This window comes from Dermacentor silvarum, chromosome 7, assembly GCF_013339745.2.
Source record: "Dermacentor silvarum isolate Dsil-2018 chromosome 7, BIME_Dsil_1.4, whole genome shotgun sequence".
Classification (NCBI taxonomy): domain Eukaryota; kingdom Metazoa; phylum Arthropoda; class Arachnida; order Ixodida; family Ixodidae; genus Dermacentor; species Dermacentor silvarum.
This window is the reverse complement of record NC_051160.1, coordinates 166,776,436-166,796,115: the sequence shown is the minus strand read 5'-3', so window position 1 is coordinate 166,796,115 and position 19,680 is coordinate 166,776,436. Positions and strand designations below refer to the sequence as shown.

At 48.3% G+C, this 19,680-nt stretch overlaps 1 protein-coding gene across 1 annotated transcript; it reads right to left on the bottom strand.

The window, feature by feature from the left end:
- Positions 1 to 14,902: 14,902 nt before the first annotated feature.
- On the bottom strand, positions 14,903 to 17,965 carry LOC125947248 (uncharacterized). The gene is made up of 2 exons (XM_049671663.1): positions 16,900 to 17,965; positions 14,903 to 14,997 (listed from the first exon to the last, which is right to left on the bottom strand). The coding sequence occupies exons 1-2, from the start codon at positions 17,963 to 17,965 to the stop codon at positions 14,903 to 14,905; spliced, it is 1,161 nt and encodes a 386-aa protein (XP_049527620.1).
- Positions 17,966 to 19,680: the final 1,715 nt, after the last annotated feature.

Genomic DNA, 19,680 nt, shown 5'->3' with positions numbered 1-19,680 from the left:
ACTAAAACTATGATTTAACAAAAATCTTCACTCGAACTTAAATAACAAACTCAGATTAAATAGCAGCTACTGAAAAAAGGACTATCTCAGTTCCGGAGCCTAGCTCCGCCTTAGAAGTCTCTAGGTCAGTCCTAGCGCGGGTTCGTTAGAGTCTAGCCACCCTGCATCCGGCCTAGCTGCGTCGCAATCGGAAACGTGGGCTTACAGATCGTCGTCGCGAAGTTCTTGTCGAACCTGCGTCGGGCTCGTCCGCAGCATTGAGGGTGTCGTAGGTGTCGACGCCTCGCGTTGTTTCTTTTGACGGTGGTGAGCTCGTCGGTATCTCGTCGGTGATGTGCCCGTTAGCGATGGCGTTCGCCGTAGCTTAGGCCCACCTGCCTAGGCCTAGCGTCGGGACGCGTCGCAACTTCTTCAAGAGTGCCGACGTGGCGTCCCGAGGAGAATCAAACGTGCCGGTTAGCCGCAGAAGGGGGAGCCTCTCTGGGGTGCCTGGTCCTGCCGTGAGAAGCTGCAGCCGGTCCAGGAGCCTCGCCCGAACTTGCCGAGGTCGACGGCCACACCTTGGACGGCCAGCGTCGCGGACTCAACCAGACCCCCAAGTCTCCCGTCGCCAGAACATAGCTGGAGATGCGACCTTCCTGACCCGGTGCCACGTTGAAACTCCACGGACAGCGCCGTTCATCCCTCGACTATGCCTCGGTTCGTGCGCCTCGCGCGCTCGCGCCGTTCGGAACGCCGGGCATCGCGTGCTCCTCTTCTTTTTCGCGCCACAGGCGGCCTCTTACATGTGACAGTTATCCTGTCCAGGAGTCCGTGATTTCAAGAAGTTTGACAATCATTTCATTGGCTAACAATCGCAAAGCATACTTGTGCTATCATTTGAAACAAAATCATGCACTTTAAGGAACGGTGACAATTTCTTTAGGTGTGGGGAGCACCTGCACTGCATATATAATTTTGGTTAAAAAGAAAGTAAGGCAGAATGGGCCATAAAAATTAATGGCAATAATTTTGGCATAAGTAGATTTTTGCTCAATCCATCTGAAGGTTTCTAGTTTTAGAAAGTATTAAATTTTGTTAAACGTAGCTGCTGTCAGATGATTCTATATAAGCATTTGGCCTTATGCAATACTATTTGCTTTAAATAAAATTCTTGGGTTTCATTTGTCAAAACCACAATATGATTGCTGAACGACATATTGTAGGGCAAAGGCACAAATACACAGATCATACACGAAAACATGTCACAGGTGCTGCTAATAACTTTATTCGAAACATACTCTTCCCAACGCGCAGGCGCACCAGCCACTTCGGGCAGACAACAGAGGGCGATTATCCGTGCTAACACAATCATTTTGAAGATATGAAGAAAGCAAGTTCCGCGTCGTACAAAACAACAGAGGTCTGACTTACACAAGCACTACTTTTTTATGTAAAACGCTTTGAGTAGCTCACATGCGATTTTATAATTTCTTCTGCCTGGGATCTTCACATCATAAAATCTCGCACGACAAGGGCAGGCTTTTTTTTGCTGACAGATGCGCATTCAAGTCTGTCGTCATGTTTTTAGCATGCTCCCTCATTCAATCATTGATGCAGCGGCCAGTTTGTCCTACATAGGACTTTCCACAAGGCAGTGGGATTTCATAAACCACAGCGGGACCACATTGCCCGTAAGGTGTTACATGTTGTACTGGGCAGCTTACCTTAGATCTGCCCATTATGCGGGGACACGTTCGGGCCAGCCTATTGGGAACAGAGAACACTACAGGCAGGAAGTGCCTGTTTGCCACTTTCTTTAGATTGTGGCTCAACTTATGCACATACGGTAGAACTTGCGGTCTTTGGCCACTCGGCTCACCAACTCTGGCCTCATTCACCAGTGTGCCCGCTTTTGTAGTGTTCTCTGTTCCCAATATGCTGGCCCAACTGTGTCCCCGCATCATGGGCAGATTTAAGGTAGGCTGCCAAGTACAACATGTCACACCTTACTGGCGATGTGCTACCAGAGGGGTTTATGAAATCCCACTGTCTTGTGGAAAGTCCTATGTTGACAAACTGGCCGCTGCATCAATGATCGAATGATGGAGCATGCTAACAACACGACGAAAGACTTGAATGCGCATCTTTCAGCACACTGTAAAGCCTGTCCTTGTCGTGCGAGATTTCATGATGGGAAGATCCTGGGCAGAACTAAAGATGAAACCGAACGTGAGCTGTTAGAAGCATTTTACATAAAAGAAAAAAAGTTGTGCTTGTGAAAGTTGACCTATGTTGTTTTCATGATGTGGAACTTGCTTTCTTTAGATCTTCAAAATGATCGTGTTAGCACTGGTAATCGCCCTCTGTGCTCTGTCCGAAGTGGCTGGTGCGCCTGCGCGTTGTGAGGAGTACATATACTGTATCTCGCTGTGCTTCAAATAAAGTTGCTAGTAGCGCCTGTGACGTGTGTCTGTGTATCTTCTGTGTATTTGTGCCTTTGCGCTATAATATGTCGTTCAGCAAACAGCAACTTGCCTAACACCAAGTCCTTCTGCACAATTTGATTATGGGGGACACTGTAGTGGGGAACTCTGGATTAACTTTGAACACCGGGGGTATGTGCCCAATGCACCTTATGGGGGTGTTGTACTTTGCTGCCATCAAAATGTGGCCGTTGTGCATGGGATTTTATCCTGCGTTATTCGGCTTAGCAGTGCAATGCCAAAGCCACTACGCCACCACGATTTTTACTTTTGCTGGCAGAATAGCAGTTTCCAAGTAATTTAATTAGCTCGACCTGTTGATGCTGCTCTCTAAAAGTAGATTTTATGCATGTTACTTATGTTGCTTCAGTACTAGTAATTGTTACTACTCAAATAATGTCTTTTTTACTGTGATAACACTTGTTTCAGTGATCTGCTAATGTGACAGGTTATTCTACCACACTATAATGCACGTTTTATTAGGAGTCATAAGCATTGCAGGAAACCACTTATTTTTAATAAATTTTGTTCAGTATCGCGTGTTCTGAATGCTGAAGCATTCTTACCTGTGTGAATGTCAGTCAAACTGCTTTTGCCTATGTGTTATCTTATTGCATGTGTGAAAAAAAACTGTTGGCTGTTGTTTACTTTTTCAGGTGCACGGCAAGCTCTCACTCAAGCAACACATTCCAGTGGTCTTCTGTCAACAGACTGGGTGTATTGAAGTACCATTACAAGGCCCAATAAACAACGCTTGCGAGACGTATGACGTGCTCTTGCTTAAAATCGGAGGACTTCACTATTAATGTAAGCTTGAATAGGTTTGCTGAAGAACCTGTGTAAAGTGTACTTGTTTATTAACAAGTACAAACCATTACCTCACCTGGCATTTTTTTCACCTCAACATAACTCTTTACTGTAGATTTCTGAACGAACCATTACAGCAACACAACACTGCAGTAAGGTCAGCACAAGTGTTCGTGCATGAACACTTGTATTTACAAGAATTATATTTGCATTGTTATACTAAATATGAATAGGGTGCATACTCTCGCAGGTCGTACAAGCTTGTCATCTTGTGCGCACTCAGCTCGTAGAAACAAACTCGTTCATAATGTACGAGAATCTCATTCAGTGACAAGAACGCGATCTCGTACACATGTGTGCGAGAAATGTACGCGATTATTGCAGCGTAGACTGTACGAGGTTCTCGTAGACTCAACGAGTTCTCGCAGACTGAACGAGTTTCTCGCACAGTCTACGGAGCAATAATCGCGTACAACTATTTCTCGTACATTCTCGTTCATATTTTTTTCAATGGGGTTGTCTATATGAAAAACAGTGTATTTTTTCAGTTCACGTATAGTTTACATCATGGAAACGGCACTAGAGAAAGTGACTATAGGCCACCAATACGGTAGCAAACACATTGTACACCACCGCACATTTCTGCCACACACCACGTAGGACACATGCACGCTGCAGAGAGATGTATTTTTTAGGAGAAATCTTCACGAGTCGCTCGATAAACACAGAAGGCACGGACGACAGGTGCGCAACCCGCTCACATTGAACACACCGACCCGAAAGGAAATGCGGACGATACGGGTGTAACCTGCGCCACACGAGCTATCAACCCTCGTGGATTTGATCCTTTCCGACTGAAACAGTCTCAACGCGCACGAAAACATCGCACACTGCACACGTGTACCTCCGACATCGCGTCAACAATTCCTGAGGCTACAATTCATGTTGACGACATCATAAAGTTGTTTAAAACGAAGTGACGGCGTAGAAAAAGCCGGCAGCATCGCGAAACCTCATGGATTAGCTTCGAGACAGCTTCGAGACAGCCTAAACCGTTTAAATCATGCCACAGCGCCGGCTTGATAAGAATAACGTAAGCAGATCTCGAAGGCCATGCTTTTGCTGGCTGCAGACGGCGGAAGCAATTCAAAGGTAAAAATACGTGCTATAATTTTTTTCTACGCTAAACTATAGTGTAAAATATAGATTGTTCTATGGGTATTTTGTCTCGCAACACCTATACGTAGTTGGGTGCAACCCGGCTCAAAATTTTAGCATGTGAGTGTACTGGTTAATATTTTTGGCATCACAGAGGCCACAACAGTCTCACAAGTATGCAGGCAGCGCTGTTGTTTTTCCCAAATGGCAGAAAAGCGGTGGGCAAGGAGAGTTTTCAGTTATTTGTACATGAGGAATGTTGATACAAAATGGAGGAAGCTGACCAGAAAACTGTCAATCAAATATTTGGACTGCAGGAGGGGTGCAAACCAGGAAACAGCGGTTAAGAAAAAGGTTAAGGAAACAGAGAGGGGTCGGTGGAAAACAGGAATGCAGACGAAATCAGCACTGGGAACATACAGAACTTTCAAGCAAGAGATTGCCAAAGAAAATATCTATGATAATTATAGGGGAAGCTCTTTGTTGTTTGAAGCCAGGGCGGGAGTATTACGGACTAAGATGTACCGTGTCAAGTACCAAGGTATAGACACGTTGTGCTGTGCGTGTGGAGAAGAAGAGGAAACGGCTGAACACCTCATACGTTTCTGTAAAGGGTTTAACCCTACAGTTCAAAGCAACGGGGCTGATTTTTTCAAAGCATTGGGGTTTAGGGACAGTGAAGGCAAAATAGACTTTAAGCGGCTAGAAATAACCAAACAGAGGTTATCTGATTGGTGGATAAAATCAAGACAGGGGTGAAATTTCACCCACCAGAAAGTACAAAATATTGTTACACGGCTCTGCACAATATTGCTACTTGACGAGGAAGAGGAACGCGAGCTGGGGGCTGAAGAAGACGACGCTTCAGTGACTGACTGGTTGTGTCAATCATTGTCAATCGTGTAAATATTGTAAATATATTTTCCCGTCTTGCTTCTTCCCTCCGTCACATATTTGGTGGAAGTGCTGGGTACTACTGTGCACTACGGAGCTCCGCAGCGGACCTAGCCTGGCCACTAACAATATGACGAGCGCTGGAGCCGGTGCAGGGACAGCCACCATGCCGACAGGAGCAACCGCTACCCCAACGCCGACAGTCATCTTGTCCCAGCCCCGCGACCCAGGCACGTTTTCCGGGACCGACAACCTTGACGTCGATGAGTGGCTCTACATGTACGAGCTTGTCAGCGCCCATAACAAGTGGGATCCAACTGTTATGCTGGCAAACATAATTTTCTACCTGCAAGGCACGGCACGGGTCTGGTTTAGAAACCACGATGAAGAATTGACTAGCTGGGAGCAATGCAAGCAAAAGCTCCGCGAGTTATTCGGCAAGCCTGTTGGCCGTCAGCGAGCTGCGCAAAAGGAGCTTGGGTCTCGCGTCCAGACGTCGACCGAATCATACCTGACATACATCCAGGATGTTGTCGCCCTTTGCCGCAAGGTTGACGAGCGGATGTCGGAAGAAGACAAAGTGAACCATGTACTGAAGGGCATAGCGGACGACGCTTTTCATCTGCTCGTATATAAGAATTTTTCCACCATCGACGACGTCATTAATGAATGTCGACGCTTCGAAGAAGCAAAAAGTCGTCGCATCGCGCACCAATTCACGCGTCTTCCAAACAGAGCTGCTACGTCGTCGTGCGAGGATCTTCACTCTCCGCTTCAGCCGCCAACGTCCGAGAGCCTTGTTCGTGTCGTTCGGCGAGAGATCGAAGCCGCGGCACCGGTTGGCTTCCAGACCTCTGCTACCGATTCTCGACCGACAATTTCCCTTGTGCAGTCTGTCGTACGCGAAGAGTTGGCGAACCTTGGCATTCAGTCTGTCTGTTCCGTCAACCGATCGGATACCTACGCCTTCCCTACGATCCCTGCTTCGCGACGCCTGTACCCCTCTCGGCCTTTTCGCAACCAAGCTGAATGGTGAACATCCGATGACAGGCCGATTTGCTTCAACTGCCGACGCGTTGGCCACATTTCCCGCCACTGCCGCAATACCTGGACGTCATCGCAATATCGGTCTGCGTCTCCGCCTTACCGCCGCTGACCCGGTACTCGACCGCCACCGGAAGATTCCACAGAGCCATACTACTCTACTCAGGCGTCCGCATCTACACGGAAGAGTCGTTCACCATCACCACGACGTCCCCTGTCTCGCTCACCCACTATTCGCCGTTCTCCGTCCCCCATGTACCGGCGCTCTACGGCAAACTGACGGGTGCAGCTCCGAGGGGTGACGCTGCTAGATCGACCCGGACTGCAATACCTCTACTGATCTTACCGAAGGATAAGAATTTACTTGATGTGTATGTGGATGGTGTCCCTGTTACTGCTCTGCTTGATACCGGTGCGCACATATCTGTGATGAGTGACCAGCTTCGTCGACGGCTCACTAAAGTCCTGACACCTGCGGCGTCCTGTGTTGTGCGAGTCGCTGATGGAAGAACACTGGCCACAATAGGAATGTGTGCCGCTCGTGTGGGCGTCGCTGGCCGCCAAAAATCTGTATTATTTACTGTTATTCGAGAGTGTCCCCATGACGTTATTCTAGGCCTTGATTTTCTATCCGCTCACTCCGCACTTATCGACTGCTCCGCTGGACTTGTTCAACTCGATTTGCCTTGCCCTGACCCACCCGAGGAAGTTCCCAGCAGACTGTGCTCAGCTGAGCACATTCGACTCCCCCCACAAGCCATGACCTGCGTCCTCCTCTCCCCCGATCCACCTGTGCCTGACGGTGACTATATTGTTTCTCCTCTCACGGACGTTCTCCTTGCCCATCACGTTGCTCTTCCGCACACCGTCGTCACTATCACCAACAACTCCACCTGCCTTCCTCTCGTAAACTTCGGAATTGGGGACCACGTCCTCCCGCAAGGCATAGCCTTGGGTACGCTGTCCTCCTCCCAAGATTCCCAGTTATCAGCCTTGACTGCTGATATTACGTCGTCTACCCTTGACTCTGCATCTTCTTTGCCGGCTGTCTATCCGGAGTTAACAAACATGATTGCTCCCGATCTTCCGCCACACCACGCCGACCAGCTACGCCATCTGCTTGCCTCGTTCAGCGACATTTTTTACCTGCATGGTCGCCCTTTAGGCCAGACCTCTCTGACGACACACCGTATTGACACCGGTGACGCACACCCTATTCACAGGCGACCATACCGCGAGTCTTTGCATGAACGCAAAGTCATTCACACGGAGGTCGAAAAGATGCTCTCTCGAGGTATCGTCGAACCGTCATCCAGTCCTTGGGCGTCCCCTTTCGTTCTAGTTAAAAAGAATGACGACACCTGGCGCTTCTGCGTGGATTACCGGCACCTTAACAAGATCACAAAGAAAGACGTTTATCCTCTACCACGCACTGATGACGCCCTCGACTGCCTCCACGGTGCGAAGTACTTTTCTTCCATCGACCTTCGTTCCGGCTACTGGCAGATTGCCGTCGACGACTTGGACCGCGAGAAGACTGCCTTTATAACGCCCGACGGCTTATACCAGTTCAAAGTCATGCCGTTCGGCTTATGTAATGCTCCAGCTACATTTGAACGCATGATGGACACACTCCTGCATGGCCTGAAGTGGTCCATCTGTCTTTGCTACTTAGACGACGTCATCGTTTTTGCTCCTACATTTGCCTCGCACCTAGAGCGCCTCTAGCTCGTTCTTTCTGCTTTTCGCACTGCTGGCCTTCAACTTAACTCATCTAAATGCCACTTCGGGCGCCGCCAAATTGCTATCCTCGGTCATCTTGTTGACTCATCTGGTGTGCGCCCAGACCCGGACAAAGTTAGTGCCGTACAGAACTTTCCTGTCCCAACCTGTACTAAAAATGTCCGGAGCTTCGTGGGTCTGTGCTCATACTTCCGCCGCTTCGTGCACAATTTTCCGTCCTCTTACTGCTCTTCTGAAGGCAGATGTTTCATTTTTCTGGGGCCCTGCGCAGGCAACCGCCTTCTCGAAGCTTATCTCCCTCCTGACGTCTCCACCCATCCTGGCGCACTTCGACCCGTCTGCTCCTACAGAAGTCCGCACTGATGCCAGTGGTCATGGAATCGGTGCCATTTTATGCCAACATCAGCGAGGTCACGACCGCGTGATTGCATACGCCAGCCGTCTGCTTTCTCACGCTGAGCGTAATTATTCCATCACTGAACGTGAGTGTCTTGCGCTTGTCTGGGCAGTGGCGAAATTTAGCCCTTATCTATATGGTCGCCCATTTAAGGTCACCACAGACCACCATGCACTCTGCTGGCTTTCGTCCCTGAAAGACCCTACCGGTCGCCTAGGGCGCTGGGCGCTACGCTTACAGGAATACTCGTACACAGTTGCCTACAAGTCCGGCCGTTTACACCAAGATGCTGACTGCTTGTCCCGCCATCCAGTCGACCCTCCTGATGCTCCTGCGACCGATGCTTCTGTATTTTCGCTATCTGCTTTTGCTGACCTCGCTACCGAACAGCGCCGAGATCCAACCATACGTGGTATCATGGACAAGCTCACATCTGGGTCAAGCGATCCCTCCCTTCGCTTGTTCGTACTCCAGGACGCCATTCTACATCGGCGCAGCATGCACCCTAGCGGACCTGAGATGCTGCTTGTCATTCCCCGGCATCTTCGTACCACTGTTCTGTCCCAGCTGCACGATGTACCAACTTCTGGTCACCTTGGGGAATCTCGTACGTACGACCGTGTCCGGCGACGATTCTTTTGGCCTGGTCTGTACCGATCTGTCCGCCACTACGTCGCTTCGTGTGAGCTATGTCAGCGCCGGAAGACGCCGTCTGCGCTCCCTGCTGGTCGACTCCAACCTCTTGACATTCCTGCCGACCCCTTCTCTCGCGTTGGTGTAGACCTCCTGGGACCTTTCCCCACATCTACCTCCGGCAATAAGTGGATTGCCGTCGCAACTGATTATACAACTCGGTTTGCGATCACCAGAGCCCTCCCAACCTCCTGCGCAACAGACGTAGCCGACTTCCTGTTGCACGACATCATTCTTCACCACGGCGCTCCTCGTCAACTTCTTACCGACCGGGGTCGCTACTTCCTCTCTACAGTTGTGGCCGACTTGCTCCGCTCCTGTTCTACCAAACACAAACTTACTACTGCATACCATCCGCCGACGAACGGTCTTACTGAGCGGCTTAATCGAACAATAACGGACATGCTCTCCATGTATGTGTCTGATGACCATCGTGACTGGGATACCGCTCTCCCTTTTGTCACATTCGCGTACAATTCCTCGCGCCACGACATTGCCGGTTACTCGCCATTTTATTTGTTGTACGGCGGCGATCCCGTATTGCCTTTTGACACAATACTGCCTACCCCTCAAGAGCCCGTGTCTGAGTATGCCCGCGACGTCATTGCCCGAGCCGAAGAAGCACGCCAAGTTGCTCACCATCGCCTTTGTGCTTCCCAGATCAAACAGAAAAGCATTTATCACAGTCGTCACCGTGACGCTGACTATGCTCCCGGGGATCTTGTCCTTCTATGGTCTCCGACCCGCCGCGTCGGCCTCTCTGAAAAACTAATGTCTCGCTACTCCGGTCCTTATCGGGTCCTTCGCCAGGTGACCGACGTGACCTACGAGATCTCTCCGGTCACACCTACTACTCGCTCCCTCCAGACTTCCCATGACATCGTTCATGTCAGCCGCCTGAAACGCTACCAGTCCTCTTCTACCTAGGAAGCACCGGGACGGCGCTCCCACGCCGGGCGGACATATGTTACACGGCTCTGCACAATATTGCTACTTGACGAGGAAGAGGAACGCGAGCTGGGGGCTGAAGAAGACGACGCTTCAGTGACTGACTGGTTGTGTCAATCATTGTCAATCGTGTAAATATTGTAAATATATTTTCCCGTCTTGCTTCTTCCCTCCGTCACAATATGTTCATAGTCATGCCTAGGTGGCGTATGCCACCGCCCGATTTAAAGGGTTCAGCCTCATCCGTCCATCCATCCATCCAACCATCCATCGTGTTTTGTGATGGCGGTCGTATGTGCGTGGTGCTGCGAGGCGTTTGCTCGATTGTGTGTTTTTGTGTTTGCTGTAATGAAGTGGGTCGCAGTTAGCATGCACAGAAGTGCCTGATGATACCTTGTGTCATGCTGCAAACTCGCCATATACGTGGCGCGCCAGGCCGTGGAGTGCCGTGGAGTGCGGCCCCTTTGTTCTCGTTGTGGAAAGTTGGGTGGACGTCGCAAAGAAATAATGTGTGGTAGCGCGCCTCAGCTCGTCCACTACGCAGCGGCATGTATGCGGGGAGTAACATCGTCGACGCAGCACCGGCAATTTGGAGAGCGCTTTGCGAACGCTTCGTACAATTAAAAAGGTAAGTAATCGTGCTGGCTAACTACACGTGCATTGTGCGAGCTTCTCGTGTGTGCATAGCGTGCGCGAACGTAGGAAATAGAAGTCCCGTGACAACAGTGAAACCTGTGCTGATGCTTGCTGAACGCTGGTTGTCAGAACTAAGTTACGCAAGTTTATTGCTTCGATGCGAAATTCGAAATCTTGATAAGCGTTTTCTTCCTATCAGAAATTTAACGTTCGGAAATAATCGTGTTGATTATGTGCGCGCTGTGCGTGATCTCCCGCTTTTCTGCTGAAGTTGCATAATAACGACTCATTTGGCTCTTCACTGATTCTTATTCCAATGATGTTTCCTCGCCTATAAATGCTTCGACGTTGTAAATAATCTCTGCTTACGAAGTTTTTGGTTTACGAGAGTTTTCGAGAAAAAATGTAAGCAATCACAGCTTGCTACTAGTACAACTTACTTTTAAAGACAAGATGTTTTGACATACCTTATACGTAACTAAACGTGACAGGGGAAAGTTACTTAAACTTAGTCAGGAAAAAATGAATTGTTTTGTACAGAAACATTTCTTTGCTATGTGCTGCTGCTGCGTATGAACAGCTTTACTGTGATGAAAGGGTCCCCATTATCAAGACATTCATCAGTGACTTTTACTTTGTGCTCTGTTGCCACCCTGCACTAATGCAAACATTGTTCTCGTGACTATTTTTAGATGCTCCATGCATGTGTAGACAATTTGGCAGCTTTATAAAGCTATGTGCCACTGCTATAAGTTAACACAGAATTTATTTTATAGTGGCGAGGCTGTGACCCACATCAGTGCCCACATAGCAGAGGAGCCACCAGACCTCTTGGCTATGCCTGCCGTAGCGCAACATGTAATCTGGATGGTCAAGTCAGGTATGTATGTAGTGTACGTGTTCCAAGAAGTAGCATCTCAGTATCATTCGTGTCTAATCGACATTACTCAACACAGCTTAATAAATCGGTCAAATATTTATGCAACTTGCTGTTTGTTTGTGTTCATAGCTGTTATGCGCACCTTATCGTGTTCTGTATAAAAGTCGACCTAACATGTCCTGATGTTAAGTATTTTTTCGTGCATCTATCGCTTGGCTGCAAGTTACATATTAATTTTGCTTAGTACACACTCTATTCATCACTTTTTATTTTGGTTGTCTTGTTTTGAAACTGTTTCCTACGCTGTAGGTTTTATTTCCGAGTTGGTTGAATTATCCTAATGATTGAAATAACAGTGGCAGAATAAAAGCAGGTATTTTTGTTTACCCGAGGTGGTCTGTAATGTTTTCCTGCTTGCTCTTGAAGCACAACTCAACCGACACGCATCAACGAGCACCAACATGTTTAATACTGCCTCAGTGTTAAACTGTAAGGAAAATTTGAGTTCTGGAAGTTTTGAAAAGTAAAAGTAAAGTAAAGGAAATGTAAAAGAGCTTCACACCTACGGAAGCAGTAGAGCTGTTTTTTGAATTTATTGTTTTTCAAACCTTAGTAGCCGCTGCTCGCATGAGGGGACACTGTAGAGGCTGAATTCACCAAAATGACATGCTTATGCATTCGAATAAGTGTTTTGTTCCATAGCAATATGTGGTTTCTTGTTTCGACATTGTAGTGCATTCGAAAGTAAAAAGTCAAATTAACCGAGGTCAAGTTACCAAGTGTTGACTGTATATATATGTGTCATTTTTTGTTGTATTTGTAAAACAAAGGAGTCTTCGCAGTAGAAGGGCGGGAAGGGGAAGTTTATTGCTCGAAGAACCGTAATAACGCGTCCATACTGGCCGTTCGAGTCAGTCCAGAAGCGCCAGATCACGAGCGAGCCGCTCGCGCCGAGCGCGCTAGTAGCCGTCGTCGTCCTCTTCCTCTAATATTTAACACACTCCGGGGCCTGAGGTGGCGAGTTCTAAAGGGTACAATTTCTGCACAGGTCGGATCATCTGTGAGCCACTGGGTATTTTAACTTTACACGCACGGACGTTGCCATCTTTACTTCGGATGCAGTCACTTACTACCCCAGTCTTCCAGAACATTCTGGGAGCCTTGTCTTCGTGAATAATCACAACGTCACCTTTACTGATGCTATAAGCTTTTGATGCTTTCCTCAAGTGAACGCTTCGAAGTGTCAGTAGATATTCACGAAGCCATCGCATCCACAGTTGTTCCATTATTAGCTGCCTGTGGACCCACAAACTGAGCAGCTCAGTCTTTCTTTCTCCCTGTTCATCAGACGTTTTAGGATTAGACAAGAGACGGCTGCCTAACAAAAAATGAGACGGGGTTAGAATGTCTGGCTCTTTAGGAGAAGAGTAAATGAAAGTTATGGGTCTGGAATTCACAACGGCTTCTGTTTCAGTCAGCAAAGTGCTCAGTTGTTGTAGGTCAACCGACGCCCTTCCCAATGACTTGCGAAGGCACATCTTCACAATCCTAACTAACCGCTCCCAAAACCCACCCCACCAAGGAGCTCTCTCTGCAATAAATTTCCAAGTTATGCCGTGGGTAGAGCAATACTGGCTGACTTCCTCTTTCCTCAACAACTGGTGCATGCTAGCTAGCTCACGTGCAGCTTTCTTGAATGTAGTAGCGTTGTCTGAGTAAACTATTCGCGGTGTTCCACGTCTTGCACAAAATCTTTTGAAAGCCATGAGAAAAGCGTTAGTAGTAAGTCCAACCACATGCTCAAGGTGAATTGCTCTAACTGCTGCACACGTGAATAGCACTATGTACACTTTAACACCATTGCAATCTTTCACAAAAACTGGCCCTGCAAAGTCAACTCCCGTAACCTCAAAGGGGCGCGAATTGCACACACGATCACTGGGAAGAGGGGCTGCCGGTGCACTCGCAGCCTTGAGTCGGAAACGAGCACAAATCACACATTTTCGTAGCACTCTCTTCACTGCTTGTCGCACTCTGGGCACCCAGAACCGGGCGCGAAGTTCATTTAATGTGTCACCGACACCGCCGTGGAGCACAGTTTTGTGAGCTTGCAAAATGACGAGTTGCGTGACCGGGTGGTTGGACGGTAGCAGCACAGGCGTCTTTTCGTTGTATGTGACCTCGGCGTTCTGAAGGCGAGTTCTAATCCTCATGACGCCCTTTTCGTCAATAAAGGGATGCAGGTCTCTTATGGACGACGTCTTGTCGAGGTCTTGTCCCACTTCAAGTTGGGCTCTCTCTTTGGCATAGGTATCTGTCTGCATTTGCTTGAACCAGATGTTCTCAGCTTCTTGAACTTCAGTAGCTGTAAGTGATCCTTCTGTGTGTGACGTTGGCGATCTACAGTTGTCCACGAAGCGTTTGACCCATGCTGTCACTCTTGCCATTCGTAACCAAGAACTAAATCGTTCAGCACTGAAAAGTGGTTCTCTTATCACGCTCACCAGTACAGGAACGTTTGTTTGTAACTCGGAAGAAACTTGTTCGTCTTCCGGTCCAGAATCTGGAGCGTCAGATGTCGTTGGCCAACTATTTGCCGCACGTAGAAGCCAGTTAGGTCCTTTCCACCACAGCTGGCTATTTCGAAGGTTTGTGAGCGAAAGCCCACGCGTCAGCAGATCAGCTGGGTTTTGTGTTCCCGGACAGTGATGCCACTGGTCTGGATCTGTTACTTGACGTATCTCGTTAACTCTGTTATAAACAAATTGCTTCCACTTGGTTGCCGTGCTTTGTATCCAACAAAGCGCTACACTTGAGTCCGTCCACAGGTGCTCTTCTATTTTCCATTGCCTCGACTCTAGAGCCTCCCGCAAGAACTTTAGGACTCTAGAAGCCAGAACCGCTGCTATCAACTCCAAACGTGGTAACGTGATCCGTTTGATTGGAGCTACTCTACACTTCGAAAATAGAAGCTGAACATCAACGTTACCGCATTGATCTTCCATTCTGAGATAAGCTACGGCACCGTAAGCAACAGAACTGGCATCAGCAAATACGTGAAGCTGGGAGCTTGAAGGCTTGTCCAAGAATAACTTCAGCTCACACCTGGGAAGTGAAAACACCGGATAGCATTTTAGCTCATCGGACCAAGTTTCCCATTCGTGTCTAAGTTGCTCAGGCATAACTTCTTCCCACGCAGTGCCATGCTCCCACAATCTCTGAAAGAGGACTTTCATCCTAACGACGAACGGTGATAGCCACCCTAATGGATCGAAAATCCGTGCGGTCGTCTGAAGGACACATCTCTTGGTGTCGTTCTTCTTTTCGAGAATCTGCAACAGAGATTCCATGTTTAGAATAAGCTTGTCAGCAGCTGTGTCCCATAGCAAACCAAGAACTTTCGTAGGAGCCATTGCTGAGACAGAGTCCAATCTATCAGTGATGTACTTTCTTAACTCATCATCATTGGTGGACCATTTTTGCAGCTTCATGCCCGCTTTGCTGAGGATGAGATTTGCTTCGTTATAAAGACGGAAAGCTTCTTTTGAAGAAGAAACTCCTGTGACAAGATCGTCAACGTAGAAATTCTCGGCAAGTTGCATGGCAGATGATCTCAGCGCAGGATTGATGTGCTTGAAATGATACTGGAGCGTCGCTGTTAAGAGGAATGGACTTGCTGTAGTTCCAAATGGCACTCGTGTCATCCTATACTCCACTATTTTCGGCACATGTTCACTTGACATTGGCGTGCTGTCAAACCATAAAAAACGCAAGGCGTCGCGATCAGGCTCTTGAATGCCGATTTGAAGAAACGCCTTTTGTACATCTGCAGTGATTCCAATCTTGTGTAGCCTGAAATTCACAAGCATTTTAACCATGTTGTTGTTGATCTTGGGTCCTTTTTCTAATAACTCGTTCAGAGACGCTGCTCCATGCGCGTGTGACGAGGCATCGAAGACCACCCTCAGCCGTGTCGTCGAGGATGATTCCCTGATAACAGCATGGTGCGGCATGTAGTAACATCTCTCTGCCGAGTCTTTTCCGTTGACTCTTTCCGCGTGATCATCCAGTTCATACTGCCTGACTGCCTTGTCGTACTGCTGAAGAAGCTCCTCGTTACTACCAAATCGCCGCAATAAACCGTGTAGGCGTCGAACCGCAACCCTTCGGTTGTCTGCTAGGTATGTGTTGACGGATTTCCACGGTAGCGCTACTTCGTACCTCCCGTTCTTGAATGCTATGTTCTCCGTGAATTGCCGGACCACTTCATTTCCATGCTCGTCGTGGGTAGAAGGGTCAGAAATGCCTATGCTGTCTAGCTCCCAGAAGTGCTGTAAGGTTTCAGACACGTCAGTCTCTGTGCAACTCGTGCGAAGGACACAAACGTGCGCGCGGACTTTGAAAATGCGACCGTCGCATGGTACAGGTCCCTTGAAATGTCCAGCCAAGCTTGGTGTTGATCGCAGCAAGTCCTGTCACTTCGTCGTGCGACCAAACATCGTTTAGCACGAGCTTCCACATTTGATCGGCTCCAATGAGCAAGCTTATGCCGACTTCTGTTTTTAGGCCAGGAAGCGATACAAAGTCAGCAATAAACTTCTTTTCATTAGCCAGCTTCTGCACAAATGACTGTGACTGTGGAGGTTCAAGCAAGTGATCACAGATAAAGGGAACCTCCAAAGCCTCGATTTCGTGTTTGGAGCTGTCAAATTGGCTCATCAAAGTCACCTTAACCAAGTTGAGCTGCTCTTTTGGAGCACCGCGCGAACCACCGAACGCTTTCACTTCAACATCTACCTTCTTCAGTGTTGGCAGGCTTAGTTTTCTGGATATATCTTCTCTGATAAACGTTCTCTGGCTTCCGTTGTCCAGGACCCCTCTTATATAGCAAGAATTGCAGTCGCTTAGAGCCCATACTCGGAACGTCTGCAGTAATACGTCATTTTCAAATAAATTGCTTGTAGGTGCTTGTGCGGCAGCATGCAAGCTCGGGGTTTGTCGGTCACTCGGTTTCTTCTTGCTAGCGTAGTTGGGGTCACAAACAGCTGTTGCGTGCTTGCCTTTACAGGTAGCGCAACGGATATTGCGTCGGCAATCTTTCGAGCGGTGGCCTGATATCGTGCACTTGAAACATCTGCCCGACTTGGCCAAAAGGCTCTTCTTCTCCTGCAGGCTTATTGTAGAAGTGCACGTTTCCGTAACGTGGGTGGGTGAAAGGCAGAAAAAACAATTACCTTTCGTCTTGCTGGATTCGTTGTGTAACACGGAGGCGGTAGGCGTGGCACAGGTCTTCCTGTCACGCCTTCCATCGTGCGTGTCGCGAACGCAGGAATCCTGGTGACCACTTTTTTCACGAGCTTCGACCTCCAGTCGGAGAAAATCCAATAGCTGGCGCAGCTCCGTCTCTGACGACTGGATCTCATCGGGCTTTTGTAGTAAGCTCTGTCGCTTGTAGTGTTCCACCACGATGTCATTGGGGATCGCTTTCGTTAGAATCTCGACGAGCATCGCAGCGTATGAAAGCTCCGATCGTCCAAGAGCCTTGAGACCTCTCACGTTAATGTGTACGGTATCCAGGAGATTCCTCATAGCGGTCACGTCAGTAGAAAACCTCACTGGTCTCAGCATTCGAAGATTCTCCAAGTACTTCTGCTCGATGATCCTCACGTTGCCGAAGCGGTTGGTTAGAATTTCGATGGCATCTGCATATGATGCGTCCGTCACTTGAATTCCCTCGATCGCTTTGGCCGCTGGTCCAGCCAAAAGGGTTTTCAAGTAGTGAAAGCGGTCGATGTTCGTTAAACTGGCATTTTCGTGGACGGCATGCTTGAACATGTCCCAGAAGGGCTGCCACTGTTGCACTGTTCCATTGAAGTGAACCAAGTCGAGCTTCGGAAGTCGAGAAGCACCTACAACTGGTGTTGAGGTATCACCGAGGGCACGATGTCCCGAGATCGTACCTGAAGCTGAGGCGTCGTTAGGTGTCGGTAGGCCTCGATCCGCGGTTGTTTGAGACTGAAGTTGTTCGATGTGGTGACAGAGAAGGGACAAGGTTGCTGCCGTGTTGTCTTCATTATCCGCGACCGAGATGTAGTCTTCGGATGCTTGCTCGTCCGTGAGGTAACCCTCCAACTGTTCGTTGAGCACCCTTAGTTCGTCGTTGCAGTTCTTCAGTCTGTCATGCAGCACTCGAAGCGCCGGAGCGCTAAAATGACTTGATTCCATGAGTTGGCTTGCCTCGTTTCGGAGACGCGTGTGCAAAGCTCGTTGGGTCGCTCGCTTGCCCTTGATCCGCTCCATCTTCGTTGCCAGCGAAGTCCTTTCGTTGTCGGGTCGCTTGGATCACAGAGTCCCGGGTTTCGGCACCAAAAAATGTAAAACAAAGGAGTCTTCGCAGTAGAAGGGCGGGAAGGGGAAGTTTATTGCTCGAAGAACCGTAATAACGCGTCCATACTGGCCGTTCGAGTCAGTCCAGAAGCGCCAGATCACGAGCGAGCCGCTCGCGCCGAGCGCGCTAGTAGCCGTCGTCGTCTTCTTCCTCTAATATTTAACAGTATTGTTGTGAAGGTAGCCGACATAAAACTGCCTTTTGCTGTTCTTTATTTTGCTAAGGCGCGCCCCAGCTATGCTCTGATAAAGTACAGGCTTGCCAAGTGGCCTCTTTTCAAGAAAAGCTTACGCCATGACATCTTGTACTGCTATAGTGAGGAACCGCAGAACTATATCATGTAAGTTCACAAAGCTGAGGACTAAGATGAAAGTGCTACAACACCACTTACCTGCTCGACATGCCACTCAGGCACACGACTGATGACAAAACATATATTGTGGAAGTTCCGCAGGCTACAAAAACATTGTGTAGACATATCTGAAGCTGCACATTAGGACTTAAAAAAAGGCCAATACCCAATAATAACAGGCCACACGACACTACAGTCGACACTACAATCTACGTCTACAGTCTACTTCGACACTATAGCCCACGCGACACTTCATTCCTTGTTTGTCATACTCACTTCGTCCCGTCCTAGCGCTGTTTGTTCCCGTCCTAATGATGTACCAACCAGCCCAGACCAGCACACTCCGTCTGGGACTTCATACATTAGGCATGGATGGACCATTTTTGTGATTTCTCCCTTTCTCCTCTATTTACCCCATTTCCCTATAAGTCATTCAAGCAAGTAGTTTCAATGCACGTACAAATTTATCTGGAAATTGTAATGCAGATTGTAGGCAACGACAGAAGAGTCAAGACGACAGACATGCGGCAACTTTTAACACAAACATTTATTTTTGCCGACCCACGCTTATAGCCGTCAGTCACCACATTGCACATGCGCAATTCGCACCCTTAGGAAGAAAGTTAACTCTTTGTCTGACAAGTGTACAGATGGTGTGCTGATACACAGAGCCAAGTCGCGAAATCTTTTCAGCCTCAATTATTTCACGTGTTAGTTGATCACCGCTTCTGCTGGAAACAGTACACTGAGCAAACGACGGTGCACAGTCACACAAACTGCAATGACATTCATGCCTACCGTCACGCACATTTTTCATGACGTATGAGTGTGCTCTCAGCCGGTCATAGATACAGCATCCCATTTGACCTATGTAATGTTTACCACAAGAAAGTGGGATACAATAAACCACGTTGTTAACACAGGTGACGAACGAAATTTGGTGTTTTTGTTACATATATGTGGCGTGGTGTGACATTGCCTTTGATTACACAACTTTAGAATGATATGCAATTTTCTTGATGCCTGTGAGAGCTTATGAATGACGGCCAGTTTTTATGTCTGTCAGATGCAGTCACCACATGACCTCTACTCTGAAAATCGCATGCGCCGAGTGGTTACCATGTGGTCACTGCATCTGACAGACATAAAGTGGCTGTCATACCATACATTCATAAGCTGCAGTATCATGAAAACTGCAGATCATTCCAAAATTAAAGTTGTCTTCTCGGCACCTCAGACGCTTATAAAGTTTTGTAATCAAAGAAAATGTCGCAG